Raw genomic sequence first — 20,363 nt, 5'->3', positions numbered from 1 at the left:
TTTAGTAATCCATTTATATATCTTGACTTTTGTAGTTTTGTTTCTATGAATTAAGGTTTTAATGAAAAATATTCAATGTGATATTAAAATAAGTTTATAATAATCATCATTAATTAAAAATGATTCATGATAAAGTTCATCCGTCATTTGAGACATTAACTCTCTCTCAACTTAATTTAAAAGAATTCATGATAAAGTTCATCCGCCATTTGAGACATTGACACTCTCTCAACTCATCTCATCCAAGTGATAATGTGCTAATTCGGTTTATAATGAGAATTTGCAAATTTGTATCAACTACTCTTTAAAAACTTATCCATTAAAATATGTTAATATTGTACTCCCTCCGTCCCAAAAAGAACGACCCATTTGGCTAAAATTTTGTCCCAAAAAGAATGACCCATTTGCATTAAAACACCCACCAATTTGCTACAATATTTGTGCAAAATTAGCTTCCCCATATAAAAAATTTGATTTTCCATGTTATTTTATTACTTTTTCTCTTTATTTTTTTACAAACCCCATGTAATCTTTCCAATATACTTTTACTTATTTTTACTTAACTTCCTTAATACCCGCGTAATCAACCCAAATGGGTCGTTCTTTTTAGGACGGAGGGAGTATGTTACATTATACATGTAATTTATTCTAAAACAAAATCTAATTATTTCATAAAGTGCATAACACGGTACGTGTATTACCGAGGTCCATAAATAATTAGAAGCTAAAAGTAGGTGAATAGAACTATTATAACATTTAAATTAACTAATGCATATTACGACAAATTATGCTATGAAACTCCAATCCATACAGATAACAAATTTGAAATTTATTAATCCAATCTACGTATAACCCCGTAAAACTATTTTAATACTTACACATATTAAGCTGATTAACTTTATCCAAAGTTAACTACGTTGGTAATGTAAAGGCGTTGCCTGCTGGAATTATATGAAGCACTTGGTATTGATATTATAGGAAGTAAACTTGTAATACTCGTATCAACAAGATGCATCTTCTTTTTAGGGAGCTCGTATATGCTATGATACTCCACAATTAAGCGTGCTTGGGTAGGAGTAGTTTTGGGATGAGTACCTCCTAGGAAGTTTCCTCGGGGTTCGCATGAGTGAGCGCAAAATGCGCCAGAAGAACTTGACTTGCTTTGTGGGGACAGTTATTGGCCCTTGATGCACATTTTGTGACAATAGGCCCCTCCCTAATTTGTTTGGGGTCGGGGTGTTACAAAACTACTCCCTTCATATATATATATATGAAGGGAGTAGTTTCTTTATTTACTTTTTTACAAAACTACTCTCTACTTTTTTGCATACCCAATGTAAATTTACTTTTTCAATGTACTTTCTTTATTTCTCCTTAATTCCCGTAATTTTTTAGCAAAAGTGACCATCAATAGGGGACGGAGGGAGTATAATATATACGAAAAGTATGTATTTTATTTTACTTTTATATTCTTAAAAGTCTTCCAAATAAACAGAACAAAAAAAAATTAAGGCAAATAGGAGTTAAGTATAAAACAAGAGACTCAATTCTTGCAAAATGTGGGAAAAGGGGACTCTATTTATTTTATAGAGAGAAAAGGGACTGGGCTAGAATGGGTTTGGGTTTTCGGTGGGTTCTAATTAAATAAGGGAAAGAATTGAGTCCCCTTGGTTAAAGAATTGAGTCCCCTTGGTTAAACAATTGAGTCACTTTGGTCAACTAAAAAAAAGGAGTATGTTTTTTTTTTTTTTTTTTTTTCTGGTAAATATTTTAATTTAAGACCAACAAAAAAAAAAAGAGTTCCTTCCTCTTTTTGGAACAAAAATAAAGCATAAAATTACAATACTTTGAATGTTTATTTTCTTCATCATCTTCATTACATTCTCGACCTTCTAACTCCACATTTCTCTTTAATTAAAATCATGACCATCTCATAAACTAACTCTGACTCACGTGGACTGTCAACCAACCTACCACCTAATATAATCACACCCATCCACTTGTTTATAGTTTGGGCATATTAGAAATCTCATAAAAGGATGCTTGACTTTCTTAGAAACTCTCCTTAATGACCTTCTGTCGCAATATACACTAGGCTTATCGATAATTTTTTTTTATTTTTTTTTAAAAAAAAAATTAGGGCCCTACAAGCCTTCACTAAAATTACGATGTGTGCTTCTACTACAAATGCAAGACAAATAAGCTACAAACCAGAGAGATGAAGAACATTAAAAAATTATTGAAAGAATTTTTTTTTTTTTTTTGGATAACAAACATTAAAAAAATTTCAAGAACAAAGCTTTTGTATTGTTGTTGTACTTTCTTAATTTCAAACAACCATATTTTCAAAACAATCAGCAGAAATTATTAATGAAGGGATTGAATTTGTCTGGTAATATAATCAAGGCAATAGTGAGGGGACTTAATTCTTCTTGGGTTAAAGGTGAGTTAAGTCACCTGAAAATACCCCATAACACCAGAAATTTAACCCTAGTCCCCTTTTCCTCTATAAAATAAATAGAGTCCCCTTTTCCCACATTTTGCAAGAATTGAGTCCCCTGTATTATACTTAACTCAGGCAAATAAGGAATACAATGTACGTACTAGAAAAAGAACTAATGAATATGGACATATGGTAGGTCGAATGTAAAACAATATTACTTGTAAATTTTTAATTAAGAACAGTAGAACACTAACAACTACCCAACATTAACTCCTTGAGAAAAAAAAAGTCCTAGAAAGTCCAAAAGTCACATCACAACACTCCTCATGCATTATATAAACCCAAATACTCCAAATTTGTCATTGCAACCATGACACTATAAAGTTGCCATTCTTCCTCATCTATCCCAATCCAAATATCCACTCAATTCTTCCCTATTTTTTTCATCACTTCATATCTAACCATTTTCACACATACTAAAACCTAAAAAAAAATGGAAATTATAAACTTTGTAACAAATATATTAAGCCAAATACAAATTTCTGATATACTTTTAGCATTACTTGGATTCTTCATAGTCTCATGCATCCATGAAAAAATCACAAACAAATTAGGGCCCACTTTATGGCCTATTGTTGGCATGATCCCATCTTTTGCCCTTCATTACCATGAAATTCATGAATGGAACACAAAAGCCTTAGAAAAAAGTAAAGGAAGTTATAGGGTTAGAGGTTTTTTAGGTGGATTTCCAGGAATTATGATTGCTGATCCTATTAAGATTGAATATATACTTAAGACTAAGTTTAAGAACTTTCCTAAGGGTGTGTACTATAGAGAAAGGTTTCGAGAGCTTCTCGGCGATGGCATTTTTAACTCCGATGACGACAACTGGAAGGAGCAACGCCGGATTGCTACGTCTGAGATGCATACTAGTCGGTTCGTGCAATACTCTTTGAGGACCATGCAAAGTCTTGTGCATGATAAATTACTTAAGGCATGGTACTTCTTAACCTTTCTTTTTTTTTTTTTTTTTTTTTAATTTATTGGTTAAATTTATTGTTACTTGGTACAGAGTATTATTAAAGTAGTTGTTGGGTCACAATTAGATGGTGGGGTACAAGATTGCACTTTTCTTGGCTTATTGATGAGAAGAGCCTTGTTAAAGTGAATAGTAGGGATGACTAGTAGGTTGGGTTAATTTGAGGTTACTTGATATTGCTATCTGTCTTGGCTTAGACCGTTCTTCCTAGAAAGTGGTCAAGTGGGTCGTATATTATCAAACTCTATCTTAATTTGGGCCACCAACTTAATTAGCCGACCTAGGCCAACTTATTAGCTAATTTTTTAGATAAATTATAAAAATTACATATATGGCTTATGGGTTCGGCTGCATTCTAGTCCGGACCGTAAGTTAGGTGCAATTGGGTTAACACTAAAGACAATAGTGTTATATAATTTAAAATTGGGTTACAAAATTATGCTGTAAACTCAAATGTTATTGTACAACATTTGACAATTCTATAGGAGTAAGTGATTTTAAACAAATTGAATTGAAGCATAGTCTTTGTTTATCATCAAATTAAATTTAATAATCTTGACATGTAACATTGATTTTTCATTTCTTAACTGAAGGTTATAGAGAAGCAAGTTAACTCATCAAGAAACCACACAATTGACCTTCAAGAATTGCTACTTCGTTTCACGTTCGACAACGTGTGTGTGGCGGCTTTTGGTGTCGATCCTGGTTGTTTAGCCCTCGATTTACCGGACATCCCCTTTGCGAAAGCATTCGAGGATGCAACAGAGTATTCTCTGTTCAGGTTCTTGGTACCAGCCTTTATTTGGAAGACAATGAGATTGTTTAACGTAAGCAAAGAAAATAAGCTCAAAAACGCCGTAACAATTGTACATGAATTTGCTGAAACCACGGTTAAAAATCGTAAGGCTGATTTAAATAAGCCCGGTAAATTAGATCGCGATCCTTGTGATCTTTTATCTAGGCTAATCAAAATGCAAGAACATCAGCTTAGTAAAAATTCTACAAAGAATTTTACTGATAAATTTCTTAAGGACTTTTGTATAAGTTTTATCCTAGCAGGGCGCGACACAAGTTCCGTGGCATTAGTCTGGTTCTTTTGGCTAGTACATGAACACCCGAATGTTGAGGCTAAAATCTTGGATGAAATTACCGCGATTTTATCTCAAAGGGAGACGAAAGATGGACTAAATGATGTTGTTTTTCAAGCAGAGGATTTGGACAAAATGGTGTACTTACAAGCTGCATTATCCGAGTCCCTTAGACTCTACCCTTCGGTACCAATTGACTTTAAACAAGCTAAGGAAGATGATGTTTTTCCGGATGGTATGAAAATTCCAAAGGGTCATAGAGTCTTGTATCATGTCTACGCGATGGGGAGGCTGAAGTCGATTTGGGGTGAAGATAGCTCGGAGTTTAGGCCGGAAAGATGGTTCAAAGATGGAGAATTTGTTAGCGAAAATCAGTTTAGGTATGTTGTGTTCAATGCTGGACCGCGACTTTGTGTTGGGAAGAAGTTTGCTTATACACAGATGAAAATGGTGGCTGCTTCAATTCTTCTAAGGTATAAAGTTAAGGTTGTTGAAGGTCAAGTTATAACTCCTAAGGTTACTACTACTCTTTATATGAAGCATGGTTTATCAGTTACCTTTGAGCCTAGGCAACTTGTAGGTAAATGATACTAGTACTTTGAGCTCAAAGTTTAATGTTCTTAAGTTGCTCTTAAATGTAAAGCATTATAATAGTATGATACGTACTATTGTGTTTTTTTTTTTTTTTTTTTTTTTTTGTCTGTTTATATCAAAGATTTGAAATCAGGATTCATTAGGAGATCAGATAAACTCTGACAGTGGAGGTGAGCCGAGGCTTGAACCCTTGGCTTGTAGGTGAAAACTTGTGTGAAAAATGTCTTTCAATCTTATTATGGGAAATGTATTATATGTCTAAATGTAATGTTTTTTTTATTAATGTATATGAAATCTTGAAAAAAGATTGTAACAAATTTATCCTATACACAAGTAATAAATTTTAGCTTAACTGGAAGAGTTCTAGTTAGTTCAAAAGTTTGAGCACCAACTACCAGTCTACTACCTAGCTCAACAGTTTGTAAAGCCCAAAAACACAACATAAACTTCACCTACTACTTTACATGTTACAATGTTACATCTCACACTGCATCCCACAACACGAAGATGGACATCGACCGTTCGGGTCTAGACTTCTATATTTGGTTACCTAATAAGATTATATACTACCCATACGAGTTATAATATACGTATACGTTAAGTACGAGTATCAGATAATAATACTTCACTTATAAAAAAAGACTTTCGATACAAATTTTCTTGTACAAAACTTTACATTGACTACTTTATTTACATGTAGTTCACTTTTTACTCTAGACTCGTCCATTTCCTATCAAGAATCATGGAGCTTGAATAGTTTGGATGTGATGTGATAGAATTCCATGTATAGTAATACCCAAAATATATGCATTGTAGATTCGTAGTGGCTTTGTACACTATGTCGACCGTCGACATAAAAATTGTCGACATAAGCACCAATAAATAGTCTGTTTTTATCAATTGAAAATTCGAAATCCCTTTTTGTGAGCCCAAAGGTGGCCCATATGATGTGTTCATGCTTTTTTTTTCTTCTAGACCGACAATCCATTTCTCAATTTCTTATTTATATATCAAATTTATAATGGACCCTTTTTTTTTTTTTAAAGGTTGGCCCTTTCTCGTATAGTTGGTTCAAGGATGGGATAAGGACATAAGGCTTTTTTTTTTTTTTTTTTTTTTTTTTTTTTTTTTGTGACAAGGGAAGAAAAAAGATTTCGATAATAAAAGATTGATAATTTCTAGAAAGTCTAAATTTTAATATAGGTACAAATCACCTTATTATTAGTTACAACACATATTTGATCAACGATCGCTTTAATAAAGAAAACTTATTCTAAAGCAATACAATCTGCAAAAACACTAATTTGACTTAAAATATATTGAAAAATAGTTGTTTGAGTGAAAAAACTCTTCTGGTCTGCTAGATACTTCTAGAGATTATGAAACACTATATCTTCAATTCGGCAGGCAAACAAAAAAGACATTAAGCCTAATAGAAAACTAATGTATGGTTCCTGCAGGCGGATGCACAATCTGCATGGTGCATCCCTTCCAAAAAGAAAACAAAGCAGAAAGAATATTGTATAGAAATGTAAAGAATAATTAGTTAAAGTGAAAAGAACATGTTATAGAATTGTAAAGAACATTGTATAAAAATGTAAAGAACATTCAGTTAAAGTGAAAAGAACATGTTATAGAATTATAAAGAACATAACATGCTGTTAAATAATGTTCTTTATCTTCATGTTCTTTGATTATAAGTATAATGTACTTTTATTTGTGACATAATGTTAATTGTTTGTTTGTTTTTTTTTTTTTTACAGAAATGTTAATTGTTTATTTTGAAATGTTCTTTAAAATTTGTCTTTAGATTATGGTGGTTGAATAAAAATAATGTTCATTACATTATATTATCATTAGAGATGATCAAAAATTCAGGTCGGGTTGAGCCTTAACATAATATCTCGTGCCCAAATCTGAAACATGTAGCGGGCTTTTCGGGCCGAGTTTGGATTTTTAATTAAAAATGCATTTTTAGGTTGCCCAAATCTGCCCTATTTTCGGGCCAAGCCAAAGTTGATCACCTCATATCCTGTTAGTTATAATATTACGGATGTTCTTTAGATATATATAATGAACATAAAGTTGAATTTTTTTTTTTAAATACAAAATAACTATGTATTCATTACAAAATAATTATATGTATATTACAATACAACTATATGTGATGTTCTCTATTAAATAGCTAGATGTTCTTTACAAAATAAATGTATGTTCTTTACTTAATAACTAAATGTTCATTCCGCCTTTTTTTAAAAATAAAACGAATGCACGGAGCATCGTGCATCCGCCTCCATGAAAAAAATTTCAATAGAAAACCACCATCCTAAAGATGAGACGAGATTCATTTATTGAAAGCAATTAAAAAGGAGATATTGATTTTTTTTTTTTATTTACGTATCGCTTTTTATTTTCAAATAATTTGTACTCAATATTGAATAACATTCTTGTGGCTCTGATTTGTATTTTGGAGTAGCATATGAAAAAAAAAAGTATATGGTTTAGGGGTGCTAATCGGGCGACCCGAACCCGAACTATGGTCAGCTCGGCTCGTGGTAGTTTAAATTTGTTCGAACTCGAACCGAGTTCAAACCTTTAAGAGTCGAGCTTTGACCGAGCGTTGACCGAGCCGAACTTGAACTGTTCACGAACAAACTTGATTTATTCTTATTCCTAGTTTACTTGTCTTCTTTATTGTTTATTATTAATTTTTTTTATTTTACAACAAGTTTATTTTTTTAATAATGAAGACACTAACTTATTATTGTGTAATATCTATTGATAAATATATTTATATTTATATATATTTATATTTATATTTATATACATGATTTTTTAATATGAAAAAAATAATCGAGCTTGTTCACAAACTTTTCAAGCCGAAGTTGGCATAACTCAGCTTGGCTTGTTAAGGTCTCGAGCCGAGCTCAAACCCGAGTCGAGTCACCACGAATCGAGCTTTGACTAAGCTTTGACCGAATCGAGCTCGAATAGTTCATGAATATCTGTTAAACGCGGGCCTGGGCCGCACCCGCAAACCAAGAGAGAGAGTCCACTTCACAAGATCAAAGGAGGTTCCATCCCAAAACCATATGGCAATAGGAGGAGTAGCCCCTTAGTCTTATAAAGTATTTTAATTCTCTCTTATTCAACCAATGTGGGACACTTACATGTGGTGACACTTGAGAGGTTTATTCTTCAACACTCCCCCTCACATGTAAGGTCCCTTTAACTCAAGGATCATTTGATCCAATTCAATTTGGCCCAGAATACTTATGTCATTAAAGGTCCCAAACTTGGGCCTGACAATATACTCAAGCCATTAGAGGTCCCAAACCGTGGGCCTGGCTCTGATACCATGTTAAACACGGACCTAGGCCGCACCCGCAAACCAAGAGAGAGAGTCCACTTCACAAGATCAAAGGAGGTTCCATCCCAAAACTATATGGCAATAGGAGGAGTAGCCCCTTAGCCTTATAAAGTGTTTTAATTCTCTCTTATTCAACCAATGTGGGACACTTACATGTGGTGACACTTGAGAGGTTTATTCAGTCTCATTATCACCCCCTAGGTACAATTAATAGATGAAGAAACGAAACAAGCTAAGAGAAGGAAAAAAGTAAACTACTATTGAAGAATTTCGAGAGAGAAAGACTCCATTAGTGGAAACTTAGCTTTTTCAAAAGAAAGAATAATTATAATCTTTTTTTTTTTTTTTTTTTTTTTTTTTTGAAAACGGAGAAAGAATAATCTTATTGACATAGAATAAAATACATGGCCATTTTGGGCTTGTATGGTTGGGCTTCACTTGTATAGTTGTATGGGCCTAAGATGAATGTTGCTCAACATCTTACTTATTTATTTTGTTTGATTTTGATTTTTAAACATTTTTTTTTAAAGAAGTCCTAAGGGATATTAAATATTATTAATTAAAGTCATACGATATTTACAATTAACAATCAATGATAATGAAAACAGATCTAATAAAATCAAACAAGTATTGATCGGAGAAGGATTAAAAATCCAAATGCATAAATATAACAATTCAGCACATTCTCGATTTGTTGTCTCATACAACTTTTTGAGTGGATCCATCATTGGCTCACCGCTTCATAACTTTGTGAAAAAAAAAAAATTATTGCGCTGATTTGTAACTTGAATCTGAGCAGTAATCAATCCCAACCCCGTACAACTGGAGACCAAATTAAACACAAATAACACTTTGTCTTTCGAAGAACATCAAAAAAACTTTGTCTTTCGAAGGAGATAAACCCTTTCTTTCGAGGGAGACATTATTATAACCAAGAAACAAGAAAAAAAAAACTTAAAGGAAACAAATATTGGAGCTTTCCACTGGTGTAATCCGATAGAAGCCCCTTCGAAATTAACAATGGAGACTAGAGTTTAGGAGAGAGAATGCTAGGGTTTTTAACTTTAAAATAAATAAGGTATTGATTTGAAATGTTCCAAGATTTTTAAACATTTTATTTTATAGTAAAAACTAATCCAGCAATAAAGACAACTACAAAATATATTTGAATTTAACAAATACATAACATATTGTATTAAAAAGAAATTATATAAATTACGATTGTTGAGTAGATCTTGCATTGTGGAACGTTTCAAACTTATATTACTAGAAAATATACCGTCTTTTTGGAGAGACAAAATAATGATTTTTTGTAGTTATGACTTGTGAGGATGATTTACATATAATAATTAATATGATGAAATATTGATAAATTTTGCGATCCCATGCATTATTCATCACTAATGAAACAATTTCACGACAATTCATCATTGGAAAATAGCAAATCCTCCCTCGGAGATGAAACAAAGGCCGACTTCAAGGACGTTGAATAAGATAAATAAAAGTAGAAAAATTAAAATGAACATTAATTATACCTATCAACGTGTGATTTTGTCATGCATTCCCAAATTAATCACTTTTGGTAATATTTTAAATGTTTATATAGCGCCTCAGGGACGTTTGTTAGCGATATCTTTTATTTTTTGTCAACTAACTAGGGTGGACTTTTATTCAGATAATTTAAGTAGATTACTTTGAGTATAATTTTGTTTGAAATGGAATTTATTATAGCATATATTTTTTACTCCCTCCGTCCAAAAAGAACAACCCATTTGGCCAAAACTTTGTCCCAAAAAGAATGATTCATTTGCATTAAAACACCCACCAATTTGTTACAATATTTCTGCAAAATTAGCTTCCCCATACAAAAATTTGATTTTCCATGTTATTTTATTACTTTCTCTCTCTATTTTTTTTACAAACCCATGTAAATTTATCTTTTCAATATACTTTTACTTCTTTTTACTTAACTTCCTTAATACCCGCATAATCAACCCAAATGGGTCATTCTTTTTGGGACGGAGGAAGTATTTGTTTGTTTAGATAAACATTTATTATGCCCATTATTTGCTCCATAATCTATTATAGTTAAAATTTTCCAAAATCTATTATAGTTGAAATTCTACTAGTATTTTTCTAATTTATACGGAGTATATATGTCAAAAAAAAATTTAATGGGCACCACTACTTCACCTAGCGTTATATAATAATGCGAAGTACAACATAAATTTAAATTTTTTTTTTTTTTGTAAAAAAAATACTAGTAATATAGATTTAATATTTTCTAAGAGAATAAGTAAAAAAATAGCAATAAAATATTGTACCAAAAAATCTTTTTTTTTTTTTTTTTGACAAGACTATTAACTTTTTTCTTATTAATATCAAATACGGAGTAATGTTCCTGAGTAAAATGTTGGATTTACTTTTCTTTTTAGGAGAAATATTATATTTATCTTCTTAATGTATATTATTATGGAATAGAATAATATAAAAGTTTTAATAATTTTATTTTATTATTTTTGACAAATTTTACAATTATATATTTACTACGAGTAATACTTCATTGATAATCAAAATTATGATAAAAGTCAAAGTGGCAATATTTGGAACTCATTAATAATTTGTATGTGACTATGGCCCTGTTTGATTCACCTTAATTTTGCTGAACTGAAATTATTTTTACTGAACTGAACTTATTTTTACTGAACTGAACTTAACTTTACTGAACTGAAATTATTTTTACAGAACTGAAATTATTTTTACTGATTTTCTATTATAATTCTTCTTTAAGAAAACTGAATTTTACTGAACTGAACTTATTTTTACTGAACTGAAATTATTTTTACTGAACTGAACTTATTTTTACTGAACTGAAATTATTTTTACTGAACTGAACTTATTTTTACTGAACTGAAATTATTTTTACTTAATATTATTTTTTTAAGGTGAAGAGAACAGGGCCTATGTAAGAATATGTTAAGCCGGCCACCAGCTAAGGAGCTCTCATAGGATCTAATTAATATTGCTCCTATAGTACTCGTATCTAATATCGTTGACTAAACAACCTCACTTAATCTAAAAGTTTGACAAATGGCGAAAATAAAATAAACAAGAGAAGATTGAAAATAATTAGAAAGGATGCATTATTATTACACATTTACACGTTTACTAATGAATCAATCAACTTAAAATTATAGTCAAATTAAAAGTGACGCGCACCACACTCATATAAGATAATACACGTTTTTGAATTCAACACTAAGTCATAATTAATAAAACACAAACTTTTAAATAAACGGATTTTCAGTAAATTACTGAACATCCGTTATAAAGTGACAATAAAAGACGCAAAAGTTACACTAAAACGCACAAAAGTTACTTTGACATATATAAGAGTTATTTATGCTTCATTGATAAATTTGACAAAAGTGACACTAAATTTGACAAAAGTGAACTCGATGTACAGCAAATTACTGAAAACCGGGTGTATAAAAAAAGTGATTGTTAATAAAAATATATAAAACTTCTTTTTCATACGATTACACTATTAAAATTAAGTTGGATAGTAGCTTCTGTCTAAAAAAGGAAAAAAAAAAAAAAAAGGGTTGGATAGTAGCTACCTCGTTGTGTGGCTTCACAATCAACACCAACGTGTGAAAATGGCGTATAAATATACGAATCCCATTCTTTTTGACTTTGAAATTTGTTAAAATATCTTAAGTTAAAACATTGATTAAACATATTGATCATCACTCGTATCTATTTGCATTGCGAGTATTTTATTTTTATGAATATACGAACCCTATTAAAGTTGATTGTTGCTTTTTCTTTTTTAAAGGAAAAAAGTTGATTGTTGCTTTGTTCGTGATGAGTTACGTGTTAGTAGGAAATATTTCCTCGATAAATGCTAGTATATATATTGCTAAAATATAATGAATTGTGTTCACTGTAAATTGTATATCACATAAACGGCCGCATACATATATATAGACTAGGTTTACTTGGAGGGCAAGACCAAATAACCTAAAGATATTCACAAAATATTCTAAGATATATTTTCCCAAATATTCACAATATTATCTTTCCTAATACCCCCCCTCAAGTTGGAGAGTACGGATCTCGGACGCCCAACTTGCGAAGTAGAAACTCAAATTTAGCTTTTCCCAAAGCTTTTGTAAAAATGTCGGCCAACTGAACCATCGTAGGAACATATGAGGGTATAATCGTCCCATCTGTAATCGCATCCCGAACAAAGTGACAATCTGACTCAATATGCTTTGTTCGTTCATGAAACACTGAATTCTGCGCAATGTATAACGCAAACTGACTATCACAATAAAGGTGCATCCCATTCTCATGTCGAACACCTAAATCACCAAGTATTCGCTTCAACCACTTTAATTCACAAGTCGTTGCATTCATACAACGGTATTCTGCCTCTGAAGAAGAAAGGGCCACAGTAGGCTGCTTCTTGGTTTTCCATGATACTGGAGACAAACCCAGAAGCACAAACCAACCACTCAAGGAACGCCTGGAGAGAGGACAACCTGCCCAATCTGAATCACACCAACCTTCCAACTGTAAAGCACTGTCAGACCTCAATAAAATACCCTGTCCCGGACTCTTCTTCAAATATCTAACAACTCGCAGAGCTGCTTCCCAATGATCAATCCTGGGTTTTTGCATAAACTGTGATAAAATATGCACAGAATATGCTAAATCTGGTCTCGTAATAGACAAATAAATCAGTCGACCTATGAGGCGACGATATTTCTCAATGTCATGAAAATACTCTCCCTGTGATAACGCCAACCTGTGATTTTGTTCCATGGGGAACTCTGCAGGTTTAGCATCAAGTAAACCGGTCTCTGCAATAATATCCAATGCATACTTCCTCTGACACATAAAAATTCCCTGTTTGTTCCGGGCTACCTCTAGCCCCAAAAAATATTTCAACACTCCAAGATCTTTCATCTTGAAACAATCTCCCAGATATGATTTAAAATTGAGCATAGCATTTTTATCGTTGCCTGCAACAATTAAATCATCCACATATACTAACACATTAAGCTGCATTTTACCCTTTGTCAGGGTAAACAAGGAGTAATCATAATATGACTGTTTGAAGCCATAATTTTTCAAAGCTGTAGCAAGCTTTGCAAACCAGCATCTAGGAGCTTGTTTAAGCCCGTACAATGATTTCAGCATCCTGCAAACTTTGTCAGAATTATCTTTCTCAAAACCAGGGGGAATTTTCATATATACCTCTTCTTCCAAGTCACCATGAAGAAATGCATTGTGAACATCCATTTGATGGACTTTCCAGTTTTTCACCGCCGCTACTGCAAGAAAAGTTCGAACTGTCACCATTTTCGCTACAGGAGCAAACGTCTCATTGTAGTCTAGACCTTCGACTTGATGATTACCAAAGACCACTAGTCTCGCTTTTAATCTCTGCAAGTTCCCGTGCTCATCATATTTTTCTTTGTACACCCACTTGCTCCCGAGTGCCTTTTTACCAGGTGGTAATTTTTCTAACACCCAAGTACCCTGTTCTTCAAGTGCTTGTATCTCATCTGCCATCGCCGCCTTTCTCCAACCCTCATGTTTCATAGCCTCCTTGAAACTTTTGGGTTCATTTCCGCCTGTAATTGCAGCAATATATGCTCTATTTTTCGCAGAAAAACGATGAGAATCAACAAAATGTGTTATAGGATAAACAGTACCTGAGGGAGGTGATGTCGCAGATGAACGCTGAGTAGTGGTAGATGGACTTTTATATCGAATGGTGTGCGTCACAAAATCACGGAACTTGACTGACGGAAACTTTGTTCTCAAGCCTTTACCCAAGGCTTCCTCCCCTTCATTCACACTTGACGAGGCTTGCTGCTCAGCAAGTGGCTGCTCCCTGTGTGTGTCTCGCTGACTGCTGCCCGTAGCAAGGCCCCCAGCACCAGCAAATTGCTCTGTACGCTGGTCAGAGCTGCTGGCAGGGAGGTCCGCGGCCAGGCTGCGGGCTGCACTCTCCTGCCGCGGACTGGCTGCGGAATCCTCTGGCAGCCCCTCTCGACCTTGCTTCCCTTCACCATTTTCACCATCTCCCACACAATCCACCTCACACAAACTCCACTCATCATCACTCCCCCCCTCATACTCACAAGGGTTGTAAGTTGACACCGGCTGTGGGTTATTTGTAGGTGAAATATATGGAAACTCGTGCTCATAAAACTTCACATCCCTTGAGACAAAGAACTCTCTAGTCTCCAAATCATAAACTCGCCACCCTTTCTTACCAAAAGGAAACCCAAGAAACACTTAGCAAATTTGTCGCCTTTACTACGTTGATTGTATGCATAACATAAACACCCAAACACCCGAATATACTCATATGAAGGTTGTTTATTGAACAATATTTCAAAAGGGGTTTTATAGTCTAGCAAACGAGAAGGAGTTCTATTTATTAAATGACAAGCCGCTTGCACACACTCTCCCCAAAACTTTAAAGGTAAATTTGCTTGGAATCGCAAAGCTCTAGCAACATTCAATATGTGTTGATGTTTTCTCTCAACACGCCCATTTTGTTGAGGCGTGCCCACACACGAGGTCTCAAAATATATCCCATGAGTAAAAAAATAGTCTTTCAAAGAGTTAAATTCGGTTCCATTGTCACTCCCAACCACTTTAATTTCTTGTGAGAATTGCCGTTTAACCAAAGCAACAAAATTAAGAAACATATATTGAACTTCCGTTTTATTACTCAATAAATAAGTCCAAACACCCCTAGAATAATCATCGACAATGGTTAAAAAATAATGAGCTCCACAAGACGATGCGGTCTTGTAAGGCCCCCATAAATCTATATGCACTAGTTCAAAAATTCGACTAGCTTTATTTTGACTCAATGGAAAACTACTCCTATGTTCTTTTGCCCGAGGGCATACATCACAAGATTTTAATTTGTTACTACTACGACTCACAAACGGAAGTTGTTGAATAACCTTTCCCGAAGGATGCCCCAAACGTTGATGCTACAACTCTGTTGAATGATCCCCATCTATCTTCAAAGTCTTCACCGTAGGCACACCCCGGAAATAATAAAGTCCATCTACACGTTCACCCACTCCAATCACCTTCCTCGTCATTAGGTCCTGTATAACACAAAGTTTGTTAGTAAATTGCAAAATACAATTCGATTCATCACTTAATTGAGTAGCGGAAATCAAATTGCAATTTAATTGAGGCACATAAAGAACATTATCAATAATCAAGCCCCCTTCCAAAATCACCGTTCCGATTTTAGAAGCACTAGCATACGTCCCATCCGGCAATCCCACCGGACAATGGCTCACACTTTTCACATTCGTCAAACTAGAAAGGTCACAAGTCACATGATTGGACGCACCAGTGTCGATAATCCAACTCGAGTCATGCTTACCATGAAGTTTAGGCTTCATAGAGTTCAAATGGTCGAGAAGCTGTTGGATTTGGGTCGAAGTGACCCCTGCAAGAGCTGCTGCATCGCTAGTTGTTGGTGCGGTGTTGTTGTTTGACTGTGAGGCAGCCTGTGCACTCGTCTTATTGGCGCGCACAGGGGTTGAATTTGACCCCCTGCCACGACCTGCTCCTCTGCCACCTCCACGGCTTGCTGCTGAACCCCCTCTGCCTGGGCCACGGCCTCCCCGAGGCCTGTTACCCCACCACTCGGGAAAGCCGTGAAGCTGGAAACAAGTCGATTGGAAAAAAAATTTGGATCTCACAAGGCTCTGATACCATGCTAAAATATAATGAATTGTGTTCACTGTAAATTGTATATCACATAAACGGCCGCATACATATATATAAACTAGGTTTACTTGGAGGGCAAGACCAAATAACCTAAAGATATTCACAAAATATTCTAAGATATATTTTCCCAAATATTCACAATATTATCTTTCCTAATATATATGTTGCTACTAGTCATCAATTGTTAAATATTATGACAATGTTTAGTTCTCGGTTGTCAACAATAAATTTAGAATTTTGTTACACTATTGGACATTCGTAATTTACATGCTCCAATTTAAAAAGGTGCATAAGGATATACATATATTTGCGTAAGTGTCCTATAAATTTGAGATGTTAATATTTGTTCTTTTTTAGATGACTGATTGGACATTACACTATTTACATCATTTATGTAGTATAATGTATTCCCTTCGTTCCACGATGATGTGAATCCTTGACTTTTAAAATATAAGAAAGAATCTTCTAAATTTCTCTCAATCTAAAAGAACAATATAAGGATCGAGTTTCATTAGCAACAGTCAAATTTTGGCTACAAACATTGTCAGGTCAATTAAAAATAGTCTCTACAATGGTTCCGTTTTTATATCGACAAAATGTCGATCTTACCCCTACATAAAGCACGGAAAAGATGATCTTACACTCACATAAAAGTACGGAAAAGACGATCTTACCCCCCATGATATACACAAATTGTATCTCTGATTTATCAATTGTAATTTATCTTTTTATATACTCGTACTTTGTCTTCGTATTGATTAATGTTTTTCAAATCCCTAACACAAATTCTTCACAAAGGCATGTGTATGTTAAATTATTGTAAGATAGATTTTATTTTATTTTATTTTATTTATTATTTTTTTTAAAAGAGAGCCACAAGGGATCTCCTAGAATTTAGAGGGAAGCTCTAACCATTTGAGCTATCCCTCACTCTCATTGTAAAATAGATCTAAGTTTTCATAAAAGTATTTAAAGTTACCTTTGTACTACAAAATTTATTATATTTCTAATAATAAATTTTATCTTACAATATAAAACTTAGAATGTACTTTTATTAGATTAATCATATTAGATTAAAAAGCTTTCAAGTTTATTTAGCTTTTTTTTACTATTTCTCATGTTAAAAGAGTCGGGAATGCCGTGGCCCATTTAGCAGCTAGATGGGACACTAATGTATGTTCCGAACGTGTTTGTATGAACTCTTTCCCCCAAAGTATTGTAACTTTGGCGGATCTTGATTTGCAATAAATTTCCGGCTAACTTTTCCAAAAAAAAAAAAAGATTAATCATATTAGAATTTAAATTATGTAATTACAGATCTATAAAAAATCTATACTATATATTAAAAGGCGTTTATAAAATTGTGTATGTGCCACGCGTACCCCTTCTTACACCCGTATTACGCCACGTCATCATTTAACAACTTCTAACATCATGCCACATCATCATTCAATTATCCAAATTAGATTAAAAATGCATGCAAAGAGATTCAAACCTAAACTTCATTGAATGATTCATTGAATGAAAACCACATGCATTGCCATCTTAGCTAGAATTAAATTATAATCTATGTATCAACATTTATGTATAAATACATATAGTACAAGTATTATAAAGTAATATAAAAACAAAAAAAAAATCCAAAATGCGTTATTGTTGTCATTGTTTTCTAATTTACCACGTAAAAAAATTATAAAGTACATCTTTTAAAGCGTCTAATATAAAAACGAAATTATTCAAAGTATCACCCGGGGCAGAGCTCGGGCCACACACTAGTTAAACATTAAAATGAAATTCAAACCAACAACAAATTAGAAATTAGTGGTCAAACTGATCATTTTACAATAAAATTAGGGTACACGCGCCTTATGCAAGAGTGATTGAAACCCTAATCCTTTTTCCTCTCTCTTCAAACTTTAAGCATCTCCAATGTCAAGCTACAATGCTTTGTAGCTTGCTTTTCCACATCAATTTCTAAGCTACAACACTTTTTAAGCAACAAATTGTTCCAATGGTAAGCCATAACATATTGTACTTTGCAAAAAATAAAATTTTAAAAAATAATAGATAATTATACACATGTTACAATATGAGTGGAGATTATTTGTCTCTTTTTCAATCAAGCATGTAGCTTGGTTGGGCTACAGTTGCTTGCATGTTGCTCAATTTTTTGTTCTCCAATGGTAAGCATGTGGCTAGGAACTTTATTTAAATTGCAAGCAAGTCCTTATAATTGAACCATTGGAGATGCTCTTATCTGTCGTCCGTTTCTACTGACGGAGTGGGTCGGAGTCTCGCCGTTTCAGGTAATCTATAAATTGTCTGTTGGTCCTTTGTTAGATACTGATTCGTTGTTCAAATCTTAGATTGTTTGATTTTTAAAAAAATAAAATTGATTAATAGTTTGTTTTGGTGTTTAGCTTTGAATATTTTGGGTGTATAATCATACGCAAATTTATTTTTTGATTTGAAACCTCTTCCTGTTTAATTTTGATGAAAAAAATTGAAAAGTTGTTTCCGTGTTTAATTTTGTAATCAGAATAGTTCGGGGGAGTTAATTTGTTGGTGAACTCAATTGTACGTTTAATTGTTCCAAATACAAATTATTTAGAGATGGATTTGATAAGATTATAATTTGATGGTTATAGTGAAGATAGAAGATTGATGATGCTAGAAAACAAAGTTGAAGATGATTCAGCTGTTGGTTACCCATTGAAATGGTATTGGGACCACGATAGCAACAACGAGGATGACGATAACAATAATTACAACAACACCACCAACAACAACAACAGTGATAACAATGACTACGACGACGATAACATTAAACGCAGAAGGGTGGGTTGTATTTTGGTTTTTGCACTATTAACAATTCTCGGGTGTGTAATTACATTATACGTGGGCATCAACCCTGACCCCAATCTAGAGGTGCTTTCTCTAGAGGTGGCTTCTATCAAGTTGAGTAATCTCAGTGTTGGACTTGGAGATGATAATCACATAACAGCCGACTTGGACGTTACCCTTAAATCGAACAACAATGTTGGAGCCTTGGTATATTTAACATAATGCTAGTGTCACTAGAGTATCACCATGACCACGACCAGTCCGGGTTCCTCTCCTCAACAACGCTCGACCCGTTTCTTCTAGATGAAGGCCAAGGCCAATTGGAATTTCATATGCAGATCAAAGAGGATGATGCACGACTTCAAAATAACACTGTGGATTCCATCTCTCGTGATTTATGGGGTGAAAATGTTTTACACTTTGCCCTAAAGGCTCGGGGTCGCTATAATTATTTGAAGACCGTTACTTATATGAACACCATTACCTATATGATGACCATTACTTATATGAAGACCGTTACTGATAACTGCGACTTCAAAGTCATGTGCGACAACATCAATGTTATGGTTTCACCTGCTAATAATTTCACCTCCGGGAGTATGATTGATGCTCCACTCTCCTGCAAATGCAACTCTAAGTGTTCACAATCTTTAGATGTTAAGAATAATCAGCATGCCTCTATATAAGGTGTGTGGACTAGTACTACGTATTTCAGCTTATTTATTTTGCATTAGAATGAGCATTAGAATTGCTATTTTAGTTTCTTTCAAAAGAAAAATAATTGCTATTGTAATATACTTAGGGTGGTAAAGGTGTACTTTGATAAAATTACCTTTGGCAATATAATTTTTCTGTGTTTTCGTAAATAGCTCACTAGTCTAGCTCCATAGCACCAAAAAATATCAGGGCCGAACTGTTAGGCAGATTCCCATGCGTTATACACCCGTTCTCCATATGCTCGAGAATGTAACCACAGGCAAGACTGTTGTAGGAGTTTACACTATTTACATCATTTAAGTAGTTAATGTACTATGTACTATTGTACTATTAAGTAGTTAATGTACTATGTACTATTGTACTATAACTACTTCACTTCATAATCTAAGAAGTTTGTATGAATGCAAGTATGCAACAGCTTATAGTTAACAACGGGGTTCTTCACACAGCTTGTTACTCCGTTACAACTTACTTCTATAAGCC

General features: G+C 33.6%; 1 protein-coding gene across 1 annotated transcript; it reads left to right on the top strand.

Annotated features, from left to right (window-relative positions):
* Positions 1-2,826: 2,826 nt before the first annotated feature.
* On the top strand, positions 2,827-5,408 carry LOC145601969 (cytochrome P450 86B1-like). The gene is made up of 2 exons (XM_081658068.1): positions 2,827-3,437; positions 4,076-5,408. The coding sequence occupies exons 1-2, from the start codon at positions 2,937-2,939 to the stop codon at positions 5,156-5,158; spliced, it is 1,584 nt and encodes a 527-aa protein (XP_081514194.1). The 5' UTR covers positions 2,827-2,936; the 3' UTR covers positions 5,159-5,408.
* The last annotated feature ends 14,955 nt before the right edge of the window (positions 5,409-20,363 follow it).

This window comes from Chenopodium album, chromosome 21 (genome assembly GCF_948465745.1).
Source record: "Chenopodium album chromosome 21, dcCheAlbu1.1, whole genome shotgun sequence".
NCBI classification, from domain to species: domain Eukaryota; kingdom Viridiplantae; phylum Streptophyta; class Magnoliopsida; order Caryophyllales; family Amaranthaceae; genus Chenopodium; species Chenopodium album.
This window is presented reverse-complemented; position numbering and strand designations above follow the sequence as displayed.